The sequence below is a fragment of the Grus americana genome, chromosome 17, assembly GCF_028858705.1.
Source record: "Grus americana isolate bGruAme1 chromosome 17, bGruAme1.mat, whole genome shotgun sequence".
Classification (NCBI taxonomy): Eukaryota; Metazoa; Chordata; class Aves; order Gruiformes; family Gruidae; genus Grus; species Grus americana.
The window spans coordinates 15041172-15063534 of record NC_072868.1 but is presented as its reverse complement, the minus strand read 5'-3'; the positions used below and the strand labels follow the sequence as shown (position 1 = coordinate 15063534).

At 47.1% G+C, this 22363-nt stretch overlaps 1 protein-coding gene across 4 annotated transcripts in view; it reads left to right on the top strand.

Annotated features, from left to right (window-relative positions):
- The window catches only part of CASS4 (Cas scaffold protein family member 4), a 26688-nt gene extending 4325 nt beyond the window's left edge, over positions 1–22363 (top strand). For 2 of the 4 annotated variants that reach the window (XM_054845101.1, XM_054845100.1), the window contains exons 3-7: positions 10794–11222; positions 14299–14403; positions 15822–15971; positions 17772–19106; positions 20677–22363. In XM_054845101.1, the coding sequence (XP_054701076.1) occupies positions 10794–11222; positions 14299–14403; positions 15822–15971; positions 17772–19106; positions 20677–21090 (2433 nt within the window). In that variant the 3' untranslated portion in view covers positions 21091–22363. Of the gene's footprint in view, positions 1–1737; positions 2805–10793; positions 11223–14298; positions 14404–15821; positions 15972–17771; positions 19107–20676 lie in introns of those variants that run through there. The other 2 variants (XM_054845104.1, XM_054845102.1) reach the window with 2 other exon arrangements.

The window sequence follows — 22363 nt, the reverse complement described above, 5'->3', positions numbered from 1 at the left end:
ATAGATAAAATAACCTGCTGCAGCTATAAGGGTTAGAGAATGCTGAAGTCTCGATTCAAAGTCAGCGCCTTCATCGTCCTACTGTCTGCAAGGCGAGTACGCAGCGTCATGGAATCATTATTTTCATCCTGGATTACGATCTCAGTGTTTACTGTAAATAAACTGCCTCCTGGAAACTTGATACAAAATATGGTGGGGGAAAAAGCTCCGTACTAGCTCAATGAGTCATTTTTTTGTACTCAGAATTTTCCATTGAGGCGTGTAAAGATAAGAGGACTATTTTTCACGTTAAGTCGTCAGAAATCGATGCAGGACATTTTCAATTTCTACACAGAGAAGAGAGTTTCTATTTCTAGGTACAGTATTTTCAGTTTTCTTAAATGGATTGCCAATGGCTCAGTACACGCGATGGCAGCGAGCTGATCTCTTCTGCTGTGAGATCTTTACGCACAGCCATAGCGCACCCAGTCAGCTTCAGCTGAGTAACGACCGAAAGGCAAATTTATTTCTGCTGTATCATTTACGAACTGTTCGTGATGTTCCTACCACCCCGGCAGTACTCTTTATTATATTATTTGAATGTTATACTTAATACGAAGGTACTAAGGATGTGGGTTTTGTACTGCCTGGACTCCTTGAAGCATCGCGTGCCAACCGTCAGTAGCCCTGAAGCGATGGGTAGCCTTTGCGGAAAACGGCTCCTGGAAAGGAATTCAGCGTAGGAGTGCAGCCAGGGAAGTGATGTTACGTCTTTCTTCTTGCATGTGCACCTGTGACATCATCTGCACAGGAAACGTTGCGCCTCTCAGTTAGCACGACGCGCTGCGCTTGGGAAACAGTTCCCGTACTGCGTGACGACGTTTTCCGTGCGGTTGCCGAAGGAAAACTAGGAGGCTTTTAAAACAGGCGTTAAGCTGATCTGAAGTTTGTCTCTCCTTCCAAAACGCCCGGCTCACGTATCCCCGCCTGGCCCACAAACACGCGCGTGAGGAACGACGTGAGATTTGTTTCCGCGGGCTCCCCTGCGGACGCGTGTCCCTACGGCCCCGGCTGCCGCCCCCCAGGCTCCATCTCAGACCCCCGGGAGCAAACACGTGCTTCAAAATGGGATTTGCCAGAGCTGATACGTTGAGCAAGGAGTTAGCTGGATAGCCACGGGGAAGTGCTGGAGAGAGGGGTGCGGTCTCTCTTTTCCTGGCCTTGGACAAGAAATTTGGGGCTCCTGGGGACAGCGGCCGGGTGGAAGTGGGCTCGGTGCCCAGCTTTCCTGGGGAAGCCTGAGAGGTAAAACAGTGCTGTCATGGGCAAACCAGTCAGACCCAGGGAACTTTCAGCTCATTTAATTTATTGCACCTTTGCACAAGCTTCTAATCACCGATTCGAGTGATTGAGAAAGAATAAACCAGGAACAACTGAGCGCTGAAGCAAGCACCTTTCCTCCCCTCCTCAGTCTCAACTTGCCTTGTTTTTGGGGGGACAGGGGGGTGCGCTCAGTCCGCCCCAGTCCCATCAAGGAGGTGGCGGTGGCGCAGGATGGGGCTGGGGGAAGAGCGCTCCGGCCGCCGCTGCTGCTCCCGTTATCGCCCCAGTTCTTCCACCCCTCCGTCCTGCCCCGTTTGACTGTATTGGAAAGGCGGTGTGTGGCTTCGGTGCTCGTATTTCTGGATTATTTCCAACGCTGGGAGCACCTGAAAAATTCCAGGGTAGTGAAGGAGCAGGGAAGGGGAAGGGATTCAAATGAGCTGCTTTGTGCCAGGAATTCTCTCTCACGCGGACACCTGCATTAGCTGCTTGTCTGCCCCTAGTCCCAGCCCAGAGGTGTAGATTTTGTTGAGAAAACATTTTCAATTCACTTTCTATCCGAGATGCATGGCTTTTCTAGTTACATGACTGTGGGTTTGGGAGTGAGCGGCTAATTTCATCTTGAAGCTACTGTGGAAAGAGGAAGGAAAAGGCTTTTGCCAGAGAAAAGGCAGCGCGTGCAAAGGCAAAACCAGTAAAAATTTGCAGACCCCAAGATGTTCGCAAGTACAAAGCTGTAAAACCTCTGCATTTGCATAAGCATAATCTAGGTAGAGCTATTGCTCAGCAAATAGCAACTATGAGTAATTTTAAATAACACGATTATTTAATAACATTAAAGATTTTTTATTTTAATAATCAAGGAAACAAAGCCTTTCAGCTGCAGTTAATGTTTAGCTTTCCTCCCCAGGTTTTCTGACTCTGAGGAGTGAGATTATTTTGCAGGGATTTCTGGAACTACAAAGGAGATCTGCTCAGTTTTCTGGAGACCTGCATATGAGTATTTCAAAGAACATCAAACCACTTTTAAGTACCTAAAAAAAAAAAAAAAATCAGGAGTAAAAAATGATGCTGTAAAAGGTGCAAAAATGCTTCAAAATCCAGTCCTCCCTTTGTGGTCCATCCCCACTGCCCTGTGTTTTCCTGCCATGAGGCAGTTGCGAAGCAGAGAAGACATTTCCCGGGGGTCTCTGCAGGGGGGACATCTGTGTGCCCAGCCGCAGCAGCTGCAGGCCAGTTGCACCCTGGAGATCATTTTCCTACGTAATTAGCTCCCTTCGCTCCCGAGAGCTGCTTCTCCTCTGGGGCTCCCAGTGAAGGCGGCAGGAGGGGAAGGAGGTTGGGCATTTGCTCCGCAGGCTTCCAGCCAGAGCCGCCAGTGCTCCTGCCCAGCCCCAACCTGGAGAGAAAGGGCTGGGGGAGATCACATCCTCATCCTGCTCCTCCTCCTCCTCGGGTGATGGAGTAAGAGGGAAACGGGAGACAACAAAATGAAGGTCAGTGTAAGTATTAGATTATTTTATTCCTGTTGCGATTAATGTAATGGCTTTGCTGGTTTCATTTGTAGTGGAAGTGGATATAGCGTAAAATCCGCACGTGCAGGACCGCTTCCCAGAGCTTGCGCTTGGTCCCGTTTGCACGTTACGAACAGAGCACGTGGCCTTCCTTTTTAAAATACAATCCAAGTTACGCCGAAAGCATCTTAACAGGGTGGTTAAGAAGGGTAAGGGTTTGTACCATGCGTATCAGGCAATAATATGCCTTATTTAAAAAGTTACCATAAATGACCCTGGCTGGCTACCAGGATATCCCTCACTGTCCGTATTTCCTTGGAAATAACGAGCTTAAATGATTAACACTCAAGTTATACATCATCTCAAAAAAGATTATTTTATTTGACACTGATTACTAGAAAAAGGGTAACGGAAATGTTGTCACAACTTGAGTCACTCTGATGAAGAAAATGTCAAGTAATTTCGATATGAGTTCTGTGAGCCTGGGAAAGCCTCTGGGCTCCGGGGGGGCGGCCGGGCACGTCCCGCAGCGCTCTGCAGGGAGAACCGAAGCTCGAAAGAGGAAAGGAGCGGCGGCAGCGCTCGTTTTTGGGAACTGCTGCTCTCACCGGGGCAGGCGAAAAACCATCCGCTTCTCTTCCCAAAGAGACCTTAAAATTTCAGCTAAACGCAATTTTGTCCGAAAGGGTGATCTTACAGCAGAGTTAACGTTTTTGGGCAGATAACTGCAGCGAGAGAGCGGGAGGCAGCGGCAGCCTGGGGGAGTTGGGGGGTGCTGCTGATTCGTTATGAATCAGAGCTGCCGCTCCTGTCGCATCCAGGGCATCGGCAGGAGCTCCGCCGCACGTCAGACGGGGTGGATGCGGGGACGGCATCCTGTCACCTTGGGCGCCCCGGAGGAAGAGTATCCCGCAGTCGCCGCAAATGAAAAATGTGCAATTTGCTCCAGACGACCTGTCCTGAGAATTTCAGGCAGAGGAAGGAGAGCGAGGACCCCCTGTAACTTTTAAGTATCTGTTGCTTAAAGGCAGAAGGAGAAAACTCGCACTCATTGGAACTTTCTGTATCTTTAAATCCCTGTTTGGAAATAAATGTTGTAGTAAAATGCAATTAAGGTACTAAAAGGTTTAGAAAAGTCAAAAAAGTAAAGTCATTTGGTGCATATGGGGCAAAAAACTTTGGATAGTAGGAGGAACCAAAACCCAGCAATACAGACGTATTCCGTTTTTTAAATATCAGCAAATGACAGTTTATTTTTCCTTGAATTTGGGCACGAGACCACACATGCAAAAATGCTACGAATGGGAATGAAATCCTGATCGCACTGAAAGCAGCGGGGCTTTTCTGTCCGTTTTAACACAGCTGGAATTTAATTAACTACTTTGGTGGAGAAAAGAGAATTTGGGGAAAATGAACAGAACCGGCTTGTCATTCCCACCCCTGCGGCGCTGACTCATGTGAAGCTGCACAACTTCCACCTAAGTGGTTCTGCCTGAAGCTTAAAAAACGCTTGTTCTTTATTTTATCAGAAACTCGCTTGACCATTCAGAATTTAAAACCTGATGATTAGCACCTGGTTCCACCCTCCAAAAATCAATTAACCCTTCGAACAGGCGATAAGAGCAAGGCCTGACATCCATTCCCTGTTGAAGCTTGTACAAAAAGATCTGAAACATCTGCCTGTATGACCAGAACACTTATTTTTCCAAAATAACACAAACAAAGCAAAAGATACGGTAGAAGGACCTTCTGCAAGTCACGGGAAACGTTGCACCCCCGGCGGGAGGCGCAGAGCCCACGGCTAGAGGGAAGGCACACGCGCGTCGATGGAAGATGTTCGTTCTTCTGTGTCCGCTGGCCACGTGAACGCTCTCTACAATTAACTGAATTGGGCAAAACTTACTCGGCGTGCTCTGCCCCGCAGAAGGCACCGCTCGGGAAGGGAGTTCCCAGCTGGAATGTTTCTCTCTCCAGCTCTGCTGGGAGGTGAAGAGCTGAACGGGGAGCAGTTCCGTAAACATGTCAGAGGGTGTCATTGATGCATGAGCATAACTGTTTAGCAAACACAACCCGCTGCCTTCAGTTCTATCTTTTCCTTCTCCTCAAATATTTTAAGTCCCATTTTCCTGCAGTAAAAGTGCTTACAGATTTTTTTATGTGCAAAATGCAGCTGAGAAATACTAATCTCTTTCCACGAAAGCTCCCACGATTAAAGCTATCTCCTTTTTTAGATTACGTCGATAGGTTTTTTAATAAGCAAATTTAAGCCAACAGATGAAAAATATTTTTTTCAATTATTTGAAATGCTGTGAAGTACTACAGTACCTACATATCACGTGAAATAGTATGTAGTAGTGAATTGGAGTTTCCAAACACAAACTGTGTGGGACGAGGGGAGTACAGAAATTATTTTGGCTGATTTGCAGGCAAGATGCTCAAATTATCATTTGATGATCCTGAAGGATTTTTCTGGCAATTTAAATAAATTTTGTATTTATTTTATGAGGGTGGGATCTTTCTGTTGCGTAGTACCATAAGCTGAGATGGGGACTGGGACAAGGGAGGGATCTTGGCAGCAGTGGGGGGGTTTGCCGTAGCCCACACATCGGTCTGTGTTAGTACTCCCAATCTCAGGTTATAGAATTTTATATTCTAGAATTGTACAACTTTGTGCAATTATCAGCTTGACTGACTCGTAATTAACGTTTTCCCTCTCGCCATTAATAACCATGAGTTAACAGCTTTCATGCTGAAGACTCCCAGGGGCTGTTAGGTTTTGCAGTGGGAGCGGTGCTGGGTACGGACGCGCAAACTGGGCAGATGTAAAAAGTCTGGTTTGTAGGGAGAGTTCCCATCTCAACGTCTGATCTACGATAAAAGGAGAGGCATTTCCAGCTATGTGACAATCTTGCATCGCTGTCACGAGGTCACGGACTCTGTGCGGGGAGAGCACCGACTCAGGAAGAGGTTGCCGAGGACACAACCTCTGTTTTCTAGGTCTGTGCTCTGTCATCGGCGCGTTAAAGTCTGCTCAGGGGAGCAGAGCAACAGCGCTGTCGGCCGAGGTGCTTTCTCACGGGGCGATGAACTGGCTTTTACCGTGCTCTTTGTCTTAGGAGATTATTTTTTTCAGGGCTGCTGACAGGGAAGAAGCAACAAACGTCAAAGAAGGAAAACCGCTTTGATCCCATCTCTGTTGCGTTAGTACTTAGTGCATGTTGGTTATTGTAGGGATACGTTAACGAGATCACATAAAATAACCAAGGACTATACACAGCTGGCCTAGATGGCATTTTGTGGATGATAGCGTTAGACAGCCGGTTTCCGCTCCTCTGGTAATACAGAAAAAACGCAGATCCCAGTGGCTCAAAGCACGGCTTCCTCCTGGCTAAGCATCCCGTAAGGTCTCTGCGATCCTGGGAATGCGGCGCTTGTTTACAGTTAATGGCAGGTCAGAGATGCTTCTGCTTACACGATGGAGAGGGGCTGCCACGGTGATTCTTTACATGTGTCCTAGACAGCTGGAAGCGTAGACAGGGCCTGATTTCTGACAAATAGCCCCACGCTAGCTGAGCCGGAGCCCGTCCTGCAGATACCCTCGCTCCCGGGACCGGAGATAGGCTGGGTAGACCTTGGCTGGCTGTGCTGTTGGACCAAGCACTCGCCTGCCACAAAGCTCCTGTAACTGGTCTGCAAAATTGCTCCTACTGTTATTGGGATCACGAAATCAATGGGCCGGGATGAGCGCTCTTACAAGTGTCTCCAAAAAATGAGATCTCTTTGGAAAGCAAATTGGAACAGCTTTGGCATCTGGTGGCTTCTCAGCATCTCGCTCCCTTTCTGACCACGAGCAGACGGAGCCCGCGGGACGCTGAGCTGCAGAGCCGGCTGTGGGCTGGCGGCCACTCAGGCGTGAGAGCGGTGGTTCCTTACCCGACGGCGCAGTGCTTTGGTTTACTCGGCATGGCCATACCCTCTCTGTGGGAGCATTGCTAGGCGCTTCATTTCAGCAGAGCACAGATATAACCAACCCAGCTTCCACAACTGACCAGCCCACTGGCCCCAGCAGGTTTTTTCATAGTGCCGTGGGATTCAGTACCACCTCAAACTCCACTAAACATCAGCTAACCCGGAGCAGCAATTTGCCGCCAGACCTGCAGCGCTTTCCAGTACCCCAGCCAGCTAGTTCAATGCTTGCCTTTAAATATACCCTGTAAAATAACTACAGACATCAGCCGGCGATGCTAGGCATTGCCGCGGGTTTGCTACAGTTTGTTTTACCGGGATTAAGCTGATCTTCAGCATCCTGGGCTAATGCCTACTGAATCCAGAGCTGGAACTCCTAAAAACTAATGGAGCTCATACGAACAGTGCTGCCTACGTTCTTGTGGCGCTAACACTGCAAAAAAGAAATGTTTCACAGGTCTCTCTGGTGTCACCAGGTCCTGAGAGGCTGGGTGAGCAACCAGAATGCTTGGAAAGGAAACAAGAAAAAAGCAGACTTTGGTCCTGTCCATAGGGGAGGAAAGGAGAACAGAGCAAAATATAAAGGCAGCCCTGTTTGTCCCGTTTGTTTTACACCTTGTGAAAATGTTCCTGCTTCGGTGGTTTTGGGGAGATCAGAATTCAGCAGAAATCAGTTGCTTCAGTGGTGTGGTGCTGCTTCTGTTGGGTTTTCAATGTATTGCTGTGACTTTCTGCCAGGCTGCGGGCACAGAAATACACAGAAGAGTCTGTTCAGGGAAGATGTTGGTGGGTTTTTGTTTTGTCTGAGTGGTTTGGAAATTTTTTTTTTTTGCATCCTCATATTGCACTGCAACAAGAGGCTCTCTGTTGAAACAGTTCTGTGTGGGACCTTCCTGTAGTTTGCTAGTTACAAATTACTAATATACTCCATGTTACACATCTTTCTACCTTTTATAAATTCCTTCAGAGACTAGTTCCAAGCCAAAAGGACAAGAAATCTTCATTAAAATACCTTCCGAAGTTTCTCTACCCTTTTTAAAATGCACTGAAAAATGTCACCAAGGGCTGCAAGCAAGAGTTGCTCTCCAACTCTATAGTACTGACCATGTGTCCTGAAACTTGAAGTTTAATTTAGCACTGCCTTAGATGGAAGAACATTTGCTTTTCTTCCTTTTTTTTTTTTGTTTGTTTTTCCTCTCTCCTGTTTGACAGCTCTGCTGACCTGCAGAGGTCTGACCATCTTCCAATTCATTCATGTTCATAGTCTGGAGGTTGGGCCCTGTCTCTATCACTTCTCTATTTAAGGTCTTAAACGTTTTGGTTCCAGCCCTGTGGATGGGATATGAGATGATCTATGAACAGATTTCTTGTTCTAGCTAGGTCAAGTTTCCCAAAGCATCCTATGATTTCTTTGAATCCCCTGCTTGGCTTGCAACTGAGATGCTCTCAGAGGTTCCGGGGTTTGGTGTTGCCTACGGATGCGAGCCCATGGGCCATAATCTGAGCTCCACAAATCGGAGACCACCTTTCAGCGTGTGAACCACTGCGTTCTGCTTTGAACTGGCACCTCGCTGGGGGCTACTCGCCCTTGGGCGTTTGCACAGCTTTACTGGCAAACCCGAAGGAACGCCTGTCGCGCTTCAAGCGAAGAGACCCCTCTGTCGAAAAGGTTTGTGACTGTCACGGTGCAAGTTCACAGTTTAACTTTTCATTCAGTGTGGGTTTCATACATCGATTAATTGAAGAATTAGGTCCAATAACATGTTTAGTATGCTGTTTCCGCAAGAAAGAATTAGCTGAGGAAATGTCAACATTCAGATGCCTTTTAAAAACATACTGTGAGCCCAAGTTTCCTCTTATTTGTACTGGTGCAACTAGGAAGGACGGGCTGTTGTCTGATGCACTAGCGAGGGGCTCAGTTCCTGAGTTCAGGCTTCCTGGCTCCGCCACCGATTTCCTGCGTGTGCCTGGACGAGGCTCTTCATGTTTCAGCTTGCAAAAGGGCGACAGCGTCCCTCTGCCCGTCCCCTGCGGCCCTGAGGACGAGGGTCCGGCTTTCAGCCAGCGCCCAGCAGGAAGGGATCAAACGTTAAGCCAGATCTAGAAGTCTTGCTGATGAATAATAGGCAAAGTTGGTTGCTTCTCAGTTTTTACAATTGCAGCCCACCCTGGGTGGGATTCCTGGAGGTCCGACTTCAGCACAGGTGGTGCCGAGCATTTGGCATTGTCCAAAGAGAAAGCGGGCTCCACGTTCAAGGCAAGGGGACTGCTTTAACCAGGCTGTGGCACGAGGTCAATGGGACTGTTGTCCAGCCCCGGCAGCTGCTGATGGCCAAGCTCACGTACGATAAAAAGGCCATTGTTCACGGCCGCCCCGACGAAGAGATGCGTGCTGCTAACAACGGGCCGCTCTCATCAGCTGAGCTGACAAATTGGTTAGCTGCTGCTGCAACTTCAAGCCGGCTGTTGCTTTACAGCAAATGCTCTGGACAAAAATACAAGGCATTACGTTTCCTATTTGGGTACTATCTCTTTGGACATTACTTGCGCTTTCTGATAAGACGCTAACGCTGAAACGCAGCCAGTGTCCCGCTGACTGGGAAGCACTCAGTCGTGTTTTAAAGCTGAAAGCAAATGGTATTTTGTACTGAAAAACCACGATGTCCGCAGCTCGCTCTGCCCTTTGCACAAATGCTTCGGGTGAATAAAGCTACCTGCTGCTGTCATTTTAACTGTCATTTTGTAATGAGTAAGCAAATGCCCAAAATAAATATGCTAAAAATAAAATGTAGTGACCTACACATGACTGCCAGAAATCTATAGGCTTCAGCCGAGACAGGTAGGGCTGCCAGTGGTGAAGGAGCTGGGAAATAGGAGAATTTCCTATCTAACAGATTTCCTGTGATCCTAGGAAAGTCACTTGCTCTGTTCTTCTTTGGTTTCCCACCTAAAAAAAAAAAAAAAAGGACAATAAGAGCATTCTGTGAAGATGCTGAAAGATATACTGGAGCCAGAAGTATTCAGATACAGGTGATGTCTGTTTGACGGAGAGACACACCGACGCTGTTTCAGGTGCGCTTACCTGAGGACAAGCTCACAAACGCAGCGCCCCGCCGCGAAGGCTTACAGCCAGCACGGAGCCATTGGGCCGGTGCCGCTGTCTGCACAGGGAGACCTGCCCTGCGCTAAGGTGCCCACGAGTCGTTAGGGGAGACCTGCCCTGCGCTAAGGTGCCCACGAGTCGTTAGGGGAGACCTGCCCTGCGCTAACGTGCCCACGAGTCGTTAGCCTGGATCCGACTCTCGGGTCCGGGGCGGACATCGAGACAGCAGCTGGGGTCTGGGACTTCACAAGCACGGGAGCCCACCGCTGCTCTCCAGCAGCGTTCCTGGCACTGGTGTTACCACCGGGCACTTACCAACCCCTTAGCACTGACGTTACTGAGAGGTCTGTCTTCATGGGCCTCTGAGAAAAGAAAAAGTTTGAAGGAAAATAAGCAAGGTTGAGTTTTTCCTTCCCTCCCGCCCCAGGTAAGAAATAATTAGCCTTTTTCATGTGCATTTGAAGTCCTCGGATAAATTGGGCAGCAGGCAGGAAGGCGTGAGTTTTATTTTTGGATGGATGATGCATTTTCTCTGCAGCTTCTGAGAAAGAACTCATAGAATGCCAGCGGGAAAAACTACCTATTTTTCATACAGGGATGTTCATAGGTAATAATTCTAAGTAACGAACGTTAGCAGTGCTCTTCAAGAGCCTCAGGGGGAAAAGGTGGTGAAGAAACATAGTGCAGTATTATTATTAGCTATTTCTTTACTGCGCTGAACATAGCAGACACAGGCTGCAAACATTTAACTCTCTGAAACCAATGCTCTAAGAAATATTGTTTAATGTGAAAATGGGTGGACCTGAATTAAAATTGAAGTTAAGGTGGAGATAAACACCAAACGAGGAACTAATGAACGTTTCTGCTGGTGTAACAGCCCAATGCCGATGGTTTTTTCCTCTCTCCAGAACACCTTGGCGAAGGCGCTATACGACAACAAAGCGGAGTGCTCAGATGAGCTGGCCTTCCGCAAAGGAGACATCCTGACGGTTCTGGACCAAAACGTCATTGGCAGCGAGGGCTGGTGGAAATGCTCCCTCCACGGCAGGCAGGGCTTGGCCCCCGCTAACCGCCTCCAGCTCCTCGCCGCCTCCCAGGCTGTCCTGCCGCCTCCTTCCACCCCGAGCGACTCCGCAGAGCCGCCAGCGGGCCAACAGAACATCTACCAGGTTCCCTCCGTCCCCAAGCCGACCGTGCTGTCGTCTACCTACGAGAAGATGGAGGGGTGGGTTAAATCCCCAGCGAAGGTCCCTGCCCTGCCCGCCCAAGCAATATATCAGGTACCTGCCTTGGCTGCACAGCTGCTCAGCGAAAGGACCCGAAGCTCAACGAACCAGGTAAGGATATAAGCAGCTATAAAAGTAACAGATGGTATTGTTAAACCGATCATGGGGAGTGGGGGAAATAAGAACGGCTATTGGGCTGAGCATTTCAGTGGAATTTGCAGCAAAGCCATTCTAATAAATGGTGTTTAGGAAACTCCCATCAATTCTACTACAGTTTATAGCATTATGTGGGAAATGCTGCTCTGGGCAACAGATCAGAGTCTCTATCTTCTGTAGTCCCTCACTTTTTTGACAGTTTAAAGCAGCTGTAAAATAAGGCAGGAAGAATATACCATTTGTTTGGAAGAATCTAGAAATTATTTACAAACCTACCCCAAACTTAAAATAACAAGACACAGAACTTTCTGCTCTGATGGTCTACAGCATACAGAGTCCTCTGGGCACACGAGGGGTCTTTGCATCCATCTGCACAGGAAGATGATTCACAATTAAAAATAAAAAATCACCCTTTGCTGTGTGATTGCTGCCTTTGGTCTAGTTTGTATTTCCAGCGCCACACTCAGAGCGCTGCTGCCACTCTCTGCTGCTGCTCAAGGTTCTCACTGCGCTTGCACAAAGTAGCAGCACCTACTTTCCACATGCTGGAGGGTACAGGGTCTGGTTGGGTGGCCTGAATCATCTTCTCTCCCAGCTCATTTTTGCCGCTGCGGAGACAGTGCCCAGAGCGTGCAGGATAAGAGCAGCCACGAGTGCCCCCGGTTACGGAGGGGAATTGCAAACCCAGCTTTGCAGAGTTCCACTGCAGCTGCCTGGCCTCGCCTCCTCTTTCTCCCTGCTCCTTGTGTTTGGCATTCACATGAAACAGGAACATGGAATTTGACTAAATGTTGCATCAAGTGTCTTAACATGAAAAACTTGGGCTTTCTTCAGCATAAAATGAACAGGGAACCTTTTATAATAAAAGGTAAATAGTGCAGGTGGGGAGTGAGTTCAAGTGCAAGTTTTCGTTCAGTCCCCTGAGCTCTTCAGCCCTGGGTGGCTCTTTATTCTGTGTGTGAAAATCATGTTAGAAATGTTAATTGAAAAAGGAAAAGGCAAGAAATTCAGCCCTGAACCATATAGCTTTTTAGGCTGATTTAATGATCATTTGAGTTATGTGGCTCAGCCAGCCACCTTTCCCAGTGCCAAAAGACAAGTCACGGAAAGCGAGGTGCTGGTTCCTTCGGAGTGGCAAACGGGTGCTGGAGAACAGACAACCTTGGTACATCTCTGGTGACTGAAACCTAATTTTCAGTGCTGCAGCTGCACATCCAGCCTTTGTGTTCAGTTACCATAACTGCAAGCTCAAACTGAGTAATAGCTACAAAAGACCCTTTAGCACTTGCCATAATCTGATTTCTCCACATTCTTAACCTTAAGGAAGGCATTTGCAAATCGAATGCAAGATTGTTACAAATTCTCCACGTTGTGCCAGCAAATCGGGCTGAAAATGCCATCTATTGTTCATTGTCTGAATGAATGGCCCAACAGAAGAGCGCCTCGGCTATTCCTGTCTCTGTCATTTCAGGAGTTTATATACCTAAGCCTTGTTTACTCTAACAGAGAAAGAAAAAAAAAAACAGTGTGCTAGCCTGCTTTTATTATGCAGAAGCTCGGATCTGCCTGAGCTGCCTCTTGCACGTCACAGCTGTCGCCACGCCAGCTGTATGGCGGTGCTCACCAGCCTTGCACAGATGCACGGGGGCTCAACAGCCTGCGCGAGCGCAGGAGGAACCGCAGCGCTCCAGACCGCCCCGCGTAGATCCTATGGGACAACTGGCAAAGTTCCTGGCGTGCTCAGCTGTGCTCTGAGCAGCTGGGTAAAGCCACTGTAAGTCTTCGAGGGAGCTGAGTGAAAGCAATAACCCAAACCAAAATCCCTGTGTGCTTTCCCCCTGCAGAAAAGCCCCCTCACCTCTGCTCAATGCGCAGGGCACCTTCTAGCTCTACTGTGACTGAAAGTACTTTAAAACATAGTCAGATGCGATACTCAGTGAGTTTTCTTTTTGCTGTATACTGAGTAAGATTTGTCCACCTGAAAACAGCCCTAGGTTAAGGACACCACTTGACACCACTTCTCTCCCACCCCTTCTACTCAGGAAAGTCTCTTCTTTTCTGCCTCCATCTGCAAGCAGGATGGGCTGAGGGGATTTCTGTTTGCTCATCATGCCCCTTCCTCAGATGAGAGCTAAGAGCAAGCAGTTGAAAAGCTGGAGTCTTGTTCCTCTACTGTATTTCTCCGAAATTTAGTCACTCAACACTCACTTACATGATGAAGAACACTACCTCCAAGTTGAAGTAATTTACTATAACACAGTGGTGTTTCTGTGGGTCAGTAGTTTACAACACCCCATTTATAAACCCGCTGCGGAAAGCCAAGCTAAACCCATGCTAAACAAACAAAACTCTGCGGTTTCAGGTTGATTGTAAAAAAGTCCTTTCCCAACATTCATATTTTGGCATCTTAACTAATTGTCCCTCAGATTTGGTCATCGCTCTTAAACTGATGCTTTAAGCAAACAGGAGAATTAGTCTGTAGTTGACCTAAACGATGGAATTGCCCTATCAGTCATCTCTGTTGATGGAGCCGGACTGCATTTACTCCTACCAAAAAAGTTGGTCTTTCATACCCGCAGAGACACGCACCTCAGCCTGGACCTCACCCCCACTCAATATGGCTTGACCTACTGGCTCTGTGAGCCTGGAGAAGTAGAAATTCCCCCGCTTTCTTTTTTTAGGTGGTTCTGCTTTTGGGTAGACTAAAGATTTAAGTGATAACTGAAGCTGGATTTTCTCCAAATCTTTTCCCTCCCTTGGTTAGAAAGGCAGCTCATTTTTGATTTGTATGTGCCAATTCTTATCTGAAATAAAGCAAAAATGCTGGCAAAGGAGATATGGGAGAAAAAATACCATGCCTGCTTGTAAGGTCAGCTCCTGTCTGTCACCATCAGTGAAAAGGTGAAAGGTTTTTAATCACTTAAGAGTGATTACTCTAACGGTGGCCTACTCAACTCGTTGAGTTTTCAAAGATGTCCTGAGCTTACTGCTCACTGCAGCTTTCTCAGTATTGTTTTTTTCCCCCTAAAAGCACCTGCTTACTCTCCCGAGAGCATGCCGGGCTTCGGTCCCAAATATCAGGAGTGAAGTGTATGACGTTCCATCCACACAGCGCCGGGAGGCCCTACTCACGCAGGTGAGTCCTGCCATGGTCCCCCCATGCAGCTGGAACCCTGTAGGACCTCAGAATAGATTTTAAGGTAAATGCTTACAGTGTTTCTCTGTTTGCCTGTTGCAAAATTTGGCAGAACACCATATACTTTTAGGGAAGTTCAAAACTTAGAGCAATTTTCTTTTGAATTTGTTAGACATTTTGAGAAATATGTCTCAAATTCGGACATTTCTAATAAACACTTTCAGTTTTACCATTCCTGAGTCCAGGGCACAGATGAATTCTCGGTATCAGTGTCCCCCTCTCTGCCTCGGTGTATCCATCAGGGAACGTGCTTTGTCTCTGTGTCGTTCGACGGGGAAGATTTCAAGGTTTTTACAGAAGAGTCACTAGTGCACATACAAAAAGAAACTAAATGTCACCCACTCCACTCGCCTCCTGGGCAACAAAATGCAAGGGATTAGATCACGTAACCATGATGCATCCAGGGTAAAGGCAACACACCGACTGCACCTACCACCGAAGCATCCTGTTACGTGATGTGGCTCTTGATAGCATGCTCCCCAGGGCAGAGCGAGTGTCGTCACATTTCCTCTGCCTCGCTGCAGCCGTGCAGGTGACCAGGCTGGGACAGACGCCAGGCCCCAGCCCATCGCCTGCCACGCAAAGCTGTGTGTGGGACGGGAGCACGTCCACGGAGCCTCCCCACGCATCGTGCCCTCCCTGGCAGCGCAGGGTTGAGCCCACTCTAATTCATTTATTAGTTACCCCACAAGTTACCCCACAAACTGCTTTGCAGTACCCGCTTTGTGTAAGTGGGGGGATCCCTGCCCAGACCCAAAGTCAGGCGTGTAGGTGGTGGCTGCCCTGCACCACCTAGTGCCAGCCACCCTCCCGTGCAGCTCCTGCAGCAATCCCTCAGCTCCTGCAGCAATCCCGCAGCTCCCGCAGCAATCCCGCAGCAATCCCGCAGCTCCTACAGCAATCCCGCAGCTCCTGCAGCAATCCCGCAGCAATCCCGCAGCAATCCCGCAGCAATCCCGCAGCTCCTACAGCAATCCCGCAGCTCCTGCAGCAATCCCGCAGCTCCCACAGCAATCCCGCAGCAATCCTGCAGCAATCCCTCAGCTCCTACAGCAATCCCCCAGCTCCCGCAGCAATCCCCCAGCTCCTGCAGCAATCCCCCAGCTCTCCCACAGTGCTCCCGCAGCAATCCCCCAGCTCTCCCGCAGCAATCCCCCAGCTCTCCCACAGTGCTCCCGCAGCAATCCCCCAGCTCTCCCGCAGCAATCCCCCAGCTTTCCTGCAGCAATCCCACAGGTTGAGTTTGACCCACACTGTCCAAACTAGGTGCTGAGGCCCAAAAGACTTTGACTCCACCAAACTCTTCAGCAGACTCTGCAAAGGATGGAAGCCAACCTGTTCTGTTTCCCTTTGCCCAGAGCAGTGCCACTCCGCCCACCGCACGAAAGGGCTCTGTGCCGCTCAGATCCACCGAGGGTTTCCAGGACAAGCAGAAGCAGCTTTACAAGATCCCATCCAGCCCAGAAAAGGCAGGAGCTGTTCTCCAGACAGACTCACCGGCGGGCCAGGTAGGTAAGACTTGTGGGACAGGCGAATAATCTCTCATTACGACGATGTTGGGCACATGTGCTGAACCTCCCTTGAGGTGACCTCCCAGGCGATAAGACCAGCAGACCCTCAGTGCAGTACTTTGTCCTTCATGTTAAAGGGAGAGCTACTGCCTGGCTCCTGGATAGTGGGGGACCTGCCAGGACTAGGACTACTACTGCATTTGCATTTGCTTATTAGACTGCAGGCAACAAGTTCTCTTGTCTTTTCCTCTTAGGACAAAGTGAAAAGCAAATTCAATACCCTACATTCTTAAAAGTCTAATTGTTCATAACATTTAAGCATACAGAAACTACCTGCTCCCATACAGCACCCTCCCACCACCTTTTTTGGGAGTGGAGCACACCTGGCTTTGGGGGCACCCTTGGGGTGGTCAGCCTTCCCATCTCTTCCCACTGCTTGACAAGCACCACCCTGGGCTGATGCGAAATTTCAGAGTAAATAAAATGCCTCAGTGGAAACTCTGCATTAGTTGAGTGCCAAATATTTCAGGTTTCCTGAACAGTTTCAGGAGCCAGTGGAATTTAGACAGGCTCCTTAGCACACATTCTCTGGGCTGGGCTTTGGCACCTCAGGGCACAGAAAATCTGAGGCTTCCTGCTTTTGTGGCTTTAAAGAGAAGTGCTGTAGGGTCACAGCCGCCCCATGACTGAGAAGCCAGCCTTGCACGGGGTGTGTTTGGTAGTGACAGCAGGACCGGTGCTGCCCAGAACCGGGGCGCTGGCCTTTGAGCAATTGCTCGTTGAAGCTGGTGTTCCCGACGTCTTTATGGCTGTTAACAATTGTACCAACCAGCTGCAGCGGCCTGGGAGCAGATTTCCTTTCGCAGACACGGTTTATCATTGCTTCTCAAATCACATTTTCTTAGAACTCTTTGTTCAGGGGCAATTTGGAAAATTCAGGCTTTGGTCTGAAACGCCCTTATCTGCACTCCCCTTGTCACACATGACTTCTGCAGATGGGGAAGCCTGACCTGGCCAGTTCTTTCTAAAATTTTTATTACATAGTGGTTCCTTCAGCTGTTTCTTGTTGCCGCACACTCCTACACCTCCTTCCACTCCCTCGTGCTTGTGCTTTGTGCTTGTAAGGCATCCAGGCACAATCTGTCCCAAAGTACTTATTAGGCTTAGTCTGGATTTTCTTATACAAGAAGCGTGCATTTTCCAGCTCAGAGACTTCAGCTGTGCACAAACATATTTTTAAGGCATTGGGAAAGAGCCGTATCTGACCTAGCAAACCTATGTCAAGTAAAAATTTAAACTCATTGCAGTTGTTTGAGAACAGCCAGTTGTATCTGTTGGTGATTTATTTTTTTGTCAGGGTATACATATGAATGTGGGTGAGGATACTGGAAAATCAAGTGTTTTCTTACACAGAGGCTGATGAAAGCTTACCTCCTTCAGTCTGTAAAACCGAGTTTGACGTTACCCACTAATAAATTGGCATTTCACTCTTCTTGTAGCCCTTTCAGAAAACTATGACAGCTTCCCACCCCAAAGGAGCCAGGGAAGAGCCCACAGATCTCCCTGGCTGGGGTCGCTGCTGTGTGATTTAATCGCTCGTGCACAAAATATGTTAACCTTGGTATGTGCAGCTTGAGCATTTTATAAAGAAAATAAAAATGACAGGCTAGCCTTTTCATAGTGCAGTTCCATTGACATTGCTGGAGTTGCATAGATTTACATGCTTTGAGAATTCAGCTTTGGTTCTTAGCTCTTGTTTAAAAACACTGCTGATGAATCCTGTGTGCTCTGTTGCAGCTATATGATGTCCCTCCCAAAAGAGAAACTGATGGTTCAAAAAATGAATCTCAGAAAAAGTTCTGGGGCCATTACAATACCTTGCCAAATCCTCGAAAGTCAGAATGGATTTATGATATTCCAGTATCACCTGAAAAACCACGGTTAAAACAAAAGCCTTCTGGCCATTCCTTGGAGAACCAGGTGCTGTACGATATACCACCAGCCAGGTACAAGGCGCTAACAGCAAACACTGAAGCCAAAGTTGTAAATCCACAATTATACGATATTCCACCAACACAACGGAAATTAACGTTTCCAGATATCCACCTCTACGATGTTCCATCTTCACGGGACGTGCTCCTTTTGCCACAAAACGGTAGCTGTGATGTACCCCCAGGTCTCCTGGCTCCAAAGGCTGAGAATCAGATTTCTGAAGGGAACGTTTATGATATTCCAAAAGGTTTGCCAACTGCTTCGCAGGCCAAGAAACAGATGGAAAAAACCAGCGATAGTTCTGGAGACCAAGCATGCAGTGCTCCTCCACAGCTCTCAAGAGATGCCAAATTAGAACAAGACAGGTTTTCTGTTTCTAGTGTGGAGAGCAGAAGCAGCACGCTCTCTACGTCCTCAAACTCTTCTGCCGAGTCTTCTTCTACATTATCGTCAGAACAGCCTGCCAAAGCAATCAGACTGGACCTTGATGTAGCCATAGAGACCCTGACCAGACTGCAGCACAGCGTATCCAGCTCAGTTGCGAGTTTAATGATCTTTGTGAGTAGTAAGTGGAGATTACAAGAGCACCTAGAGAAAAGCATTGAAGAAATCCATAGAGCTGTCGATCACATAAAAGTGTCACTGGGGGAATTTTTGGCCTTTGCTCAAGTCATAAAGGTAAATGCCTCTTGCCTCACTGATAACAACCTTCAGACCAGAATTAAAAAACAGCTAGAAATCCTTATGAACTCATTCAAAATCTTAACAGAAACAAGAGAAGCTCTAAACAACTGCAACTGGTCACTAGAGGCTTTGGTCCTCAGGAAACCTCAGAACAACCCAGATGATCTTGATCGCTTTGTTATGGTAGCCCGCACAATTCCAGATGATATCAAGCGGTTTGCATCCATCGTCATTGCCAATGGAAAGCTTCTCTTCAGAAAGCATGAGAAGGAACAAGAAATGAAGCAATCAAAAGTGAACCCAGAATACAAAATGGCAAAACAAATCACTGTGCCGAGAAGAATAGAAATAGATTCACTTCAAAGAAATACGCCTGACAAATCCAACCAAAGTCAGGTCTCTTCTGAGAACCCAAAAGAGCATGCCACTGAGGACTGTGACTACGTTCAGTTACAGGTCAGTACAACTGGATTTTACTATCTATATTCCTGATTGTTTGCAGATGTTAAACCATTAGCACTATTTTCTCTTTGCACTAGTGCCAAACTGAGTTTGCACTACTTCCTATTTTACAGTCTTTATGTGAATTCAGGATCCTGTTAGAGCGTAAGAATGTAGAATGATCAGTAAGTTTAAATAATAAAGACAACTGGCCATTGAAAATTTACCCAGGCAGCCAGCACTGAGAAAAAAATGTTAGCTTGCCCGCTTAAATTCATTTGAGAGACAGCTTTCAGCTGGCAGTCAGCAATTTGTTTCCTCTCTTCTGACTAGTAATTCTCTCTTTGCTGGTACATTTTGTTTGTTTGACTCTGACACGACTATAACAAGAAATGTTAACTTTTTAACTTGAGGTGTACTGGAAAGCATGCTTAAATTAAACTCTTACTGTGAATTGTCAAATTTATTTGTTAGAATAATTTTGGATGTTTGTTAGAATCATTCTCCTTAGAATCACTGAAATGTGTACTAAGAATGTAACTCTCTCGGTTTCACAAAGAAATGCTGGCTTGTCCTGAGAATTTAGGGAATGTGCTTTGTTGATGTTCGTTTGTCTTAGGTCTTGTAGGATCAGATACTAAATTTTTAGTAGGCAAAAATCTACAGTTGATTCTAATAAATGTACCATTGTTGTCCCTAACATGAAGGCTGCACAGCAAGGAGTTGTTTCCCCTGAAAAAAGAGAAAAGCACATTTATATTTAGTTATTTTATGTAAACCATTTCAATTTTTCTTTCATTTTGAGTTGTAACAGGCACAGAAAATCATTTCAGGTAAAGAAGTAGCAAAAGAGAGTACAGATTCAAAACCAAAGGTATTTCTGATTTTGAAAACTATTATTTACAAGGACTTCTAGTCCCTGATTCTTCTGCTTGCTAAAATTCAAAAGAATTTGCATTTGGACACACATATCTATACACAGAGATCTATTTGTTTTCTCATAGTTCATTTTCCCAGAACTAGTTTTTAGAATCACTGCTGAAAACCTGCGCAAAGCATCTATTTTCCTCAAATGCAATGAACCACTCTAGTGTAAAGTCGCACTATTTATTAGCTTGCCATTGTGTACTATTCGGGATAAGGCTGTGAGAGTTAGTATTGCACTGGTGTAAGGATTGACACTTGTTATTGTACAGTTTTAATCATTCATAACCCTCATGAAGTCACCACCACTAAAGATCAAGTCTGAATGTTTTGTACCATCTGAATGCTTGAAGTCCAGACTGTATGAAGGATTGATGTTTAGCCACAGCACTTCCTCTGCTATCTGGTATTAAAATCGTCTTTGGTGAAATTTGTTTAGGGAAAGGGCGATCAAGAGCAAACACCACTTTGAAGTCCAGTACTTTATGGGAAGAGAATTGATTGTAAAAACCTCCTGGGCTGGGCAATTTGGAGACTATTAACTAACAAAACTCCCTGTAAGTGAAGAAAAATGTGAAGAATTATAGAGTAGAGCAAATGAAGGAACAATCAGTGTGCCACCAAGTTGAGTCTATTTTCATTTTTTTTAATCCTTTTCCAGGTTTTGCCATCTGCACGAAAGACTGCAATTCAAAGCAAGCAGGACTCCGTAAAGAAGATCGCTCTCCCAGAACACTGTAAGCTGTGTTTCAGTGCACTTCACAAGGCTATCGGTGTATTTACTAATAGTCTGAGCAACAACCAGCCACCTGAAGTCTTCATATCCCACAGCAAATTGATCATTATGGTGGGACAAAAGCTAGTGGATTCTCTCTGCCAGGAAACTCAAGAAAGAGATGCTCGGAACGACATTCTCCACAGCAGCAGCCGGTTTTGCAGCCTCTTGAAGAATCTCGCTGTCGCCACCAAAAATGCTGCAATACAATATCCAAACACAGGTGCCATGAGGGAACTTCAGGATCAAACCGAGGAGCTGTCGAAGTACACACAGCAGTTTAGAGCAATGATGGAATGACAGGCACTGCGCTGTTTTCTACAGATTCTCCATCGTTACGATTCTCTCTTTGCTCCTTTGGCATGTGGCAGCCAAGCGGGGCAAATGCAGCTCAGAGACATTGACTTTGTCCGCCCTACGAACTCCTGGCGGGCAGTTCCCTGGGTACTGGTGCAGAGGAGGATCCACACAACAGCAGATGCAGAAGAGGAGTTGTAGAATTAAATCTATACATCCTTCTCTCTTGTTCAGATCCTGCCCGGAAATGTCGTCATCTTAGTGGCTGGGCAGGAGTGTTTGCTGTGTATTAGAGCGAAGTTATTTTATTATCTGGCTGATGTCTTATTTTTTTATTTTTTATATAGGTCAGATAAATATTTTTTCCTTTTTTGTCTGTTTGGGTATGTAAAGTCTCTCTTTAAATTTTGCTGCACAACTTTCTGTAAGTTATGATATCCCACCATCAAACTTTACTCAAAATTTGTAATTACAATTTTATTTGTTTTTAACAGCTGCGAAGCTAACTGTTGTTCTTCATGTACAATGCGATGAACGTGTCACAGGACACACTCTGGCACGTACTGCGCATAGCCCAGACATTAACGGGAAATGGTCCAGCTGGTACTTGAGCACAGAGGAAAACTCACTTGCAGGAGTCCTGGCTCCCGGTAAATCTCTGGGGAGCGCACCTCAGCCGTGCTCCGTCACAGCCGGAGCACGGTTCAGAGCATTGCTCCAACCGAAACAGAACTGAGTCCCTAAACGTGCAGAGGCTTTGGACAAGCTCTGCCTGCAAACTGGCAATGTGACATCATTTCTTGCCAGGTACCTGGCGCTGTCCAGGACGTCTCGCAGCATCCCTCACTGCACTGGGCTGCGAGCTCATCACCTTACCCCGACACTGGGTCTGAAATACAGCAACGGTAAAGGCCCCATTTGTATGCCTGTGTTATGTGTGGTCTTCCTAATTAATTTATTTTAAAGGTCTTATCTGAAGTTTCAAAGTCTGGCCTCTCTGGGCAACATCGTACCTGTGTCTTTGCCCTGAACACGGACAATGAGTTTTGTGAGTGGTTGCAGCTAACTGGCACCGCGCTGGCACACGCGGCCCGGTCGGCTGTGAGGAACCAGCTCCCTCACCTCGCGCTGTCTTCTTTCCTTCCCCTCGGCAGTCACCGCGTTCTATCCCGTCATTTAAACGTTGACATTTGTCAATACCGTTGTTTGCACAGTTAATGCAGTAACTGCGTTCACGTTGGCTTTGTACTTTTTGTATTAAACTCACTCCTGGACT